The 8183-nt window shown below is 44.3% G+C and overlaps 1 protein-coding gene across 1 annotated transcript; it reads right to left on the bottom strand.

The window, feature by feature from the left end:
• Nucleotides 1-2651: 2651 nt before the first annotated feature.
• LOC122946656 (mucin-2-like) lies at nucleotides 2652-7912 on the bottom strand (the record flags this gene model as incomplete). Its single annotated transcript, XM_044306414.1, has 4 exons — nucleotides 2652-2800; nucleotides 2899-2949; nucleotides 3028-6683; nucleotides 6777-7912. Coding segments are annotated over 4 exons (4992 nt in total), but the record flags the coding sequence as incomplete, so codon positions are not given.
• Nucleotides 7913-8183: the final 271 nt, after the last annotated feature.

Genomic DNA, 8183 nt, shown 5'->3' with positions numbered 1-8183 from the left:
CACCCCTTTGCCACTCTGACCACTGCACCTCTACGGGAGTTCTGCAGACAGTCCAGTATATTGCTTGACTATTTAGAAACTCCTATAGAGATGAATGGAGTAGTAGGGCTTATGTCTGACCTGCCACTTTGTTTATTTTGGGGTGTCCCAAGGGTTACAGGGTCCTCGTTCATGTGACTGGTGGTGGTCTCAGTGGTAGGACCTCCACTGATCTAATAGTTATCCCTTATCTAGTGGATAGGAGATAACATCTCACAACCAGGTTACCCTTTCAACATTTCTGATGATAACTGTCATAAGCAGGTGAAATAACTATATCACCCCGAAATTGCATATATGGCAATATAGGATCAATTTTTGCCACCTCCAATTTCCAAACAAGAACTGTTTAATTCTTACTTCCAGTGTTGCGAATTAATGGCATGGACTGTTGCAGCTATATACTGTAAATTATTTGTGTCTTCTGCCAAAACCAGTGCCATAATTATCAAACAGGCTGTGCCTGGTATTGCTATTTGGCCCAATCAATAACCTGTATGCCAACCTTCGGCCTGGCTATAACCTTTGTTTATCGTCTAGGCCTGGTTTGTGTCTTTTCCCAGATCAAATGTAAAGAGGTTTGCCCCGAAGCTCAATTTTCTTAAAAAAAAACCACAAACGGTTAAAAAATAAAAACAGAAGCCCACTCAGCCAATCACTGACTGTAATGGTGATCCACCCCGATGTATTGATCGGCTGAGAAGGACTTTCCTCCCGTTTCCTCCGTAATGAGCAACGACCAGAAAGTGGAGATGGAAGGGGGACCAGAGAAGTATCTGAACGGTAGCTGCGGGGGATCAGTAAGAGTGAGTGTGGATTATTTTGATTTTAACCCTTAATGGTGCTTTTTTAAGTTATCTCTATGGAAAAAAACGTTATATTTATTTTCTATGATAGGGATTTTTTATTTTATATTTTTTTTATTTTAAATTGTTTTGTTTCATTTCATTTATATGAAGTCATAAAATTGAATCTTTTATGTGTATTCTCTGGCTTTTGAGCTGTAACTTAGGCTAAAGATAGCACTATACTAGGTAACCTGAAAAGGTTCAAGGGGTTTTCCAGGACTTATTATGGATTACATCATTTGGATACGTCATCAATATCAGATGGACTAGATCCAACTTCCGGGGCTCCTGTCAATCGGCTATTTTCGCTAGCATCAAAGCTACACAGCTCCATACACTGTGCAGTGCCTGAGTCACGGCTAATAGGATATTGAGGACCTTTCCTAGGGATCAATCTTCAATAAGTTTGGCCTGTAAAACACCATTAAAGTGAAAAAATAAGACCTGATGTCTCACAGTCAGAGCCGAGACATTTCTCATCATGAAGATCTCGTGACCATTCATGATCCTCAAGATAGAAACAGGATAGGATACAGATGATATAATAACAGCACTGGACACAGTAAAGCCTCTGTTCACATTAGTATCATGGCTTCCATTTCTGAACTTATATGGTTGGATTATGACAGAGATCAATTCATTTAAGGTTCCAGCAAATTTTGGTTCAGAGTGCTGGTATATTTAATCACAAGAAAAACCCATGCCCAAATTACTGGAAACCACTATGGTCTGGCAAAGATAGAAAACTTTCAAGCAGGGGCATAACTACCGCCATAGAAGCTATAGTGGCTGCTATGGGGCATAAACCAGCAGGGGGCCCAGACTGCTAGACCCAGGATGGCAGGAGCAGTAGGAGGACAAATTATTTACTTTTAGGGTCCTTCCTACACACAGAATCTTGTGGAAAAGTTGGGGGGAAATCAATTTTATTGGCAAAAAAGCTCAGAACTGGAGAGAGGTAAGCAGTGGTGATGGACCAGAGTGATGTCATCATCATGTGACCAGTGCAGGAAGAGACAGAGGTTAGCAGTGCAGAGGAGAAGTAGTGATGTCACAATATAAGGGACTGGAGTTCCTGTGCCGTGTATGGAGGGGAGGTTACTGGTTTATCTTCCTCTATAAGTTGTCAAATGCTAGAAGTTGTGGTACTTTCATTATACCCACTCCCTGTAATGTCCTTTGATAGTCCACATTAACAGGCTGGTCATTCTGAGAGTTGTAGTTCTCTCCTGTTGTATACCTACCCATGTAATGTTAACCGATGCCCCATAATCACAGTCTAAACATAAAGGGAATTGTTGTTCTCTCCTCATATCCCTCTCCCTGTCATGTCCACTGTTGCCCTATAATAACAGTCTGGAGATGCTGAAAGTTGTAGTTATCTCCTCATATTCCTCTCCCTGTAATGCCCTGATAGTCCATAATCACATCCAAGAAATGCCAGGAGTCACCCATGTAGCAGGTGACCCGGCACTGCTGTGGCCAGTTATTGGCTGCAGCGGTCATGCCCCCCCTGTCAAAATGGATGTTGATGCGGGGAAAACTTGCAGAGCTGGTGATGGAGCCGGAACCCAGCGAGGAGTATCAGGTAAGTATGATCACTACCGTAGGTCCAGTCACGAGGTGATCCCATGGCTTATGCGGCGGACACCAGCTCTGATTGTGGGTAAGTTGCCTGTGCCCCCCTATAGGTGCGGGCCATTCAAAAATAATCTATGGAGCCCTGTATTAAGTAAATAAAAATATTCAGCACTACTGTGAGCTCTAGACAACCACTAAAAGCCCTGTGAAAGCAATGGTGTTCATGGACCTCCAGTTGTCTACAAGATCGTCCTTTGCTTTCAACAAGTGTTGATTCTGATGTCTATTAGTAGTGAACCCCTTAGTTGAATCTGCTGTCAGGAGGTGTTCAACTAATTAAGGGGATAAAGACTGAACAGGTCCATGTGACAAACATTAACATTTTTCTTAAATAAGAACAGTTGTGAATTTAAGTATCTACACTCCTTACCTTTTTCAGGAGCAGCAACATTAATAAGTGATGTGGTTTCTGTAGCAATTCCTGCAGAAGTAGTGGTGGGGGTAGTAGTAGTAGTTGTAGTAGTGGTGGTGGTGGTGGTAGTAGTAGTAGCTGCTTCACTAGTTTCAGCTGTGGAGGTGGCTGCAGTAGTTGTAGTGGTTGTTGGAGATGTAGTAGTTATGAGAGATTCAGTTGTTGGAGATGTAGTGGTTATGGGAGGTTCAGTGGTAGTGGGTGATGTCGTAGTTGTGGGAGGTTCAGTTGTTGGAGATGTAGTAGTTGTAGGAGGTTCAGTGGTAATGGATGATGTAGTTGTTGTTGGAGATGTAGTAGTTGTGGGAGTTTCAGTTGTAGCTAGTGATGTAGTTGTCGAGGAAAGTTCAGTTGTTGGAGATGTAGAAATTGTGGGAGGTTCAGTTGTAGCTAGTGATGTAGTTGTCGAGGAAAGTTCAGTTGTTGGAGATGTAGTAGTTGTGGGAGGTTCAGTTGTAGTCTGTGATGTAGTGGTTGTGGGAAGTTCAGTTGTAGTTGGTGATGTCGTAGTTGTGGGAGGTTCAGTTGTTGGAGATATAGTGGTTGTGGGAGGTTCTGTTGTAGTCGGTGATGTAGTGGTTGTGGGAGGTTCAGTTGTAGTTGGTGATGTAGTTGTTGTGGGAGGTTCAGTTGTTGGAGATGTGGTAGTTGTGGGAGGTTCAGTTGTAGTTGGTGATGTAGTTGTTGTGGGAGGTTCAGTTGTTGGAGATGTGGTAGTTGTGGGAGGTTCAGTTGTAGTCGGTGATGTAGTGGTTGTGGGAGGTACAGTGGTAGTGGGTGATGTAGTTGTTGTGGGAGATTCAGTTGTTGGAGATGTGGTGGTTGTGGGAGATTCAGTTGTTAGAGATGTGGTGGTTGTGGGAGGTTCAGTTGTTGTAGATGTAGTAGTTGTAAGAGGTTCAGTTGTAGTCGGCGATGTAGTTGTTGTGGGAGGTATAGTTGTTGGGGATATAGTGGTTGTGGGTGGTTCAGTTGTAATTGGTGATGTAGTTGTTGTGGGAGGTTCAGTTGTTGGAGATGTAGTAGTTGTGGGAGATTCAGTGGAAATGGTTGATGTAGTTGTTGTAGGAGGTTCAGTTGTTGTAGATGTAGTAGTTGTGGGAGGTTCAGTTGTGGTCAGTGATGTAGTTGTTGTGGGAGATTCAGTTGTTGGAGATTTGGTGGTTGTGGGAGATTCAGTTGTTAGAGATGTGGTGGTTGTGGGAGGTTCAGTTGTTGTAGATGTAGTAGTTGTGGGAGATTCAGTGGTAATGGTTGATTTAGTTGTTGTAGGCGGTTCAGTTGTTGTAGATGCAGTAGTTGTGGGAGGTTCAGTTGTGGTCGGTGATGCAGTTGTTGTGGGAGATTCAGTTGTTAGAGATGTGGTGATTGTGGGAGGTTCAGTTGTTGGAGATGTGATGGTTGTGGGAGGTACAGTCGTAGTGGGTGATGTAGTAGTTGTGGGAGGTTCAGTTGTTGGAGATGTAGTAGTTGTAAGAGGTTCAGTTGTAGTCGGCGATGTAGTTGTTGTGGGAGGTATAGTTGTTGGGGATATAGTGGTTGTGGGAGGTTCAGTTGTAATTGGTGATGTAGTTGTTGTTGGAGATGTAGTAGTTGTGGGAGATTCAGTGGTAATGGTTGATGTAGTTGTTGTAGGAGGTTCAGTTGTTGGAGATGTAGTAGTTGTGGGAGATTCAGTGGTAATGGTTGATGTAGTTGTTGTAGGAGGTTCAGTTGTTGTAGATGTAGTAGTTGTGGGAGGTTCAGTTGTGGTCGGTGATGTAGTTGTTGTGGGAGATTCAGTTGTTGGAGATGTGGTGGTTGTGGGAGATTCAGTTGTTAGAGATGTGGTGGTTGTGGGAGGTTCAGTGGTAATAGTTGATGTAGTTGTTGTAGGAGGTTCAGTTGTTGTAGATGTAATAGTAGTGGGAGGTTCAGTTGTGGTCGGTGATGTAGTTGTTGTGGGAGATTCAGTTATTGGAGATGTGGTGGTTGTGGGAGATTCAGTTGTTAGAGATGTGGTGGTTGTGGGAGGTTCAGTTGTTGGAGAAGTGGTGGTTGTGGGAGATTCAGTTGTTGGAGATGTGGTGGTTGTGGGAGATTCAGTTGTTAGAGATATGGTGGTTGTGGGAGGTTCAGTTGTTGGAGATGTAGTAGTTGTGGGAGATTCAGTGGTAATGGTTGATGTAGTTGTTGTAGGAGGTTCAGTTGTTGTAGATGTAGTAGTTGTGGGAGGTTCAGTTGTGGTCGGTGATGTAGTTGTTGTGGGAGATTCAGTTGTTGGAGATGTGGTGGTTGTGGGAGATTCAGTTGTTGGAGAGGTGGTGGTTGTGGGAGATTCAGTTGTTAGAGATGTGGTGGTTGTGGGAGGTTCAGTTGTTGGAGATGTAGTAGTTGTGGGAGATTCAGTGGTAATGGTTGATGTAGTTGTTGTAGGAGGTTCAGTTGTTGTAGATATAGTAGTTGTGGAAGGTTCAGTTGTGGTCGGTGATGTAGTTGTTGTGGGAGATTCAGTTGTTGGAGATGTGGTGGTTGTGGGAGATTCAGTTGTTGGAGATGTGGTGGTTGTGGGAGATTCAGTTGTTGGAGATGTGGTGGTTGTGGGAGGTTCAGTTGTTGGAGATGTGGTGGTTGTGGGCGATTCAGTTGTTAGAGATGTGGTGGTTGTGGGAGGTTCAGTTGTTGGAGATGTAGTAGTTGTGGGAGATTCAGCGGTAATGGTTGATGTAGTTGTTGTTGGAGGTTCAGTTGTTGTAGATGTAGTAGTTGTGGGAGGTTCAGTTGTTGTGGGAGATTCAGTTGTTGGAGATATGGTGGTTGTGGGAGATTCAGTTGTTAGAGATGTGGTGGTTGTGGGAGGTTCAGTGGTAATGGTTGATGTAGTTGTTGTAGGAGGTGCAGTTGTTGTAGATGTAGTAGTTGTGGGAGGTTCAGTTGTGGTCGGTGATGTAGTTGTTGTGGGAGATTCAGTTGTTGGAGATGTGGTGGTTGTGGGAGATTCAGTTGTTAGAGATGTGGTGGTTGTGGGAGATTCAGTGGTAACGGTTGTTGTAGTTGTTGTTGGAGGTTCAGTTGTTGTAGATGTAGTAGTTGTGGGAGGTTCAGTTGTGGTCGGTGATGTAGTTGTTGTGGGAGATTCAGTTGTTGATGTGGTAGTTGTGGGAGATTCAGTTGTTAGAGATGTGGTGGTTGTGGGAGGTTCAGTTGTTGGAGATGTAGTAGTTGTGGGAGATTCAGTGATAATGGTTGATGTAGTTGTTGTAGGAGGTTCAGTTGTTGTAGATGTAGTAGTTGTGGGAGGTTCAGTTGTGGTCGGTGATGTAGTTGTTGTGGGAGATTCAGTTGTTGGAGATGTGGTGGTTGTGGGAGATTCAGTTGTTGGAGATGTGGTGGTTGTGGGAGATTCAGTTGTTAGAGATATGGTGGTTGTGGGAGGTTCAGTTGTTGGAGATGTAGTAGTTGTGGGAGATTCAGTGGTAATGGTTGATGTAGTTGTTGTAGGAGGTCCAGTTGTTGGAGATGCAGTAGTTGTGGGAGGTTCAGTTGTGGTCGGTGATGTAGTTGTTGTGGGAGATTCAGTTGTTGGAGATGTGGTGGTTGTGGGAGATTCAGTTGTTGGAGAGGTGGTGGTTGTGGGAGATTCAGTTGTTGGAGATGTGGTGGTTGTGGGAGGTTCAGTTGTTAGAGATGTGGTGGTTGTGGGAGGTTCAGTTGTTGGAGAAGTGGTGGTTGTGGGAGATTCAGTTGTTGGAGATGTGGTGGTTGTGGGAGATTCAGTTGTTAGAGATATGGTGGTTGTGGGAGGTTCAGTTGTTGGAGATGTAGTAGTTGTGGGAGATTCAGTGGTAATGGTTGATGTAGTTGTTGTAGGAGGTTCAGTTGTTGTAGATGTAGTAGTTGTGGAAGGTTCAGTTGTGGTCGGTGATGTAGTTGTTGTGGGAGATTCAGTTGTTGGAGATGTGGTGGTTGTGGGAGATTCAGTTGTTGGAGAGGTGGTGGTTGTGGGAGATTCAGTTGTTAGAGATGTGGTGGTTGTGGGAGGTTCAGTTGTTGGAGATGTAGTAGTTGTGGGAGATTCAGTGGTAATGGTTGATGTAGTTGTTGTAGGAGGTTCAGTTGTTGTAGATATAGTAGTTGTGGGAGGTTCAGTTGTGGTCGGTGATGTAGTTGTTGTGGGAGATTCAGTTGTTGGAGATGTGGTGGTTGTGGGAGATTCAGTTGTTGGAGATGTGGTGGTTGTGGGAGGTTCAGTTGTTAGAGATGTGGTGGTTGTGGGAGGTTCAGTTGTTGGAGATGTAGTAGTTGTGGGAGGTTCAGTTGTTGTGGGAGATTCAGTTGTTGGAGATGTGGTGGTTGTGGGAGATTCAGTTGTTAGAGATGTGGTGGTTGTGGGAGGTTCAGTTGTTGTAGATGTAATAGTTGTGGGAGGTTCAGTTGTGGTCGGTGATGTAGTTGTTGTGGGAGATTCAGTTGTTGGAGATGTGGTGGTTGTGGGAGGTTCAGTTGTTGGAGATGTGGTGGTTGTGGGAGATTCAGTGGTAATGGTTGTTGTAGTTGTTGTTGGAGGTTCAGTTGTTGTAGATGTAGTAGTTGTGGGAGGTTCAGTTGTGGTCGGTGATGTAGTTGTTGTGGGAGATTCAGTTGTTGGAGATGTGGTGGTTGTGGGAGATTCAGTTGTTAGAGATGTGGTGGTTGTGGGAGGTTCAGTGGTAATGGTTGATGTAGTTGTTGTAGTTGTTGTAGGAGGTTCAGTTGTTGTAGATGTAGTAGTTGTGGGAGGTTCAGTTGTGGTCGGTGATGTAGGTGTTGTGGGAGATTCAGTTGTTGGAGATGTGGTGGTTGTGGGAGATTCAGTTGTTAGAGATGTGGTGGTTGTGGGAGGTTCAGTTGTTGGAGATGTAGTAGTTGTGGGCGATTCAGTGGTAATGGTTGATGTAGTTGTTGTAGGAGGTTCAGTTGTTGTAGATGTAGTAGTTGTGGGAGGTTCAGTTGTGGTCGGTGATGTAGTTGTTGTGGGAGATTCAGTTGTTGGAGATGTGGTGGTTGTGGGAGATTCAGTTGTTAGAGATGTGGTGGTTGTGGGAGGTTCAGTTGTTGGAGATGTAGTTGTGGGAGATTCAGTGGTAATGGTTGATGTAGTTGTTGTAGGAGGTTCAGTTGTTGTTGATGTAGTAGTTGTGGGAGGTTCAGTTGTGGTCGGTGATGTAGTTGTTGTGGGAGATTCAGTTGTTGGAGATGTGGTGGTTGTGGGAGATTCAGTTGTT

This window comes from Bufo gargarizans, chromosome 9, assembly GCF_014858855.1.
Source record: "Bufo gargarizans isolate SCDJY-AF-19 chromosome 9, ASM1485885v1, whole genome shotgun sequence".
NCBI lineage: Eukaryota > Metazoa > Chordata > Amphibia > Anura > Bufonidae > Bufo > Bufo gargarizans.
This window is presented reverse-complemented; position numbering and strand designations above follow the sequence as displayed.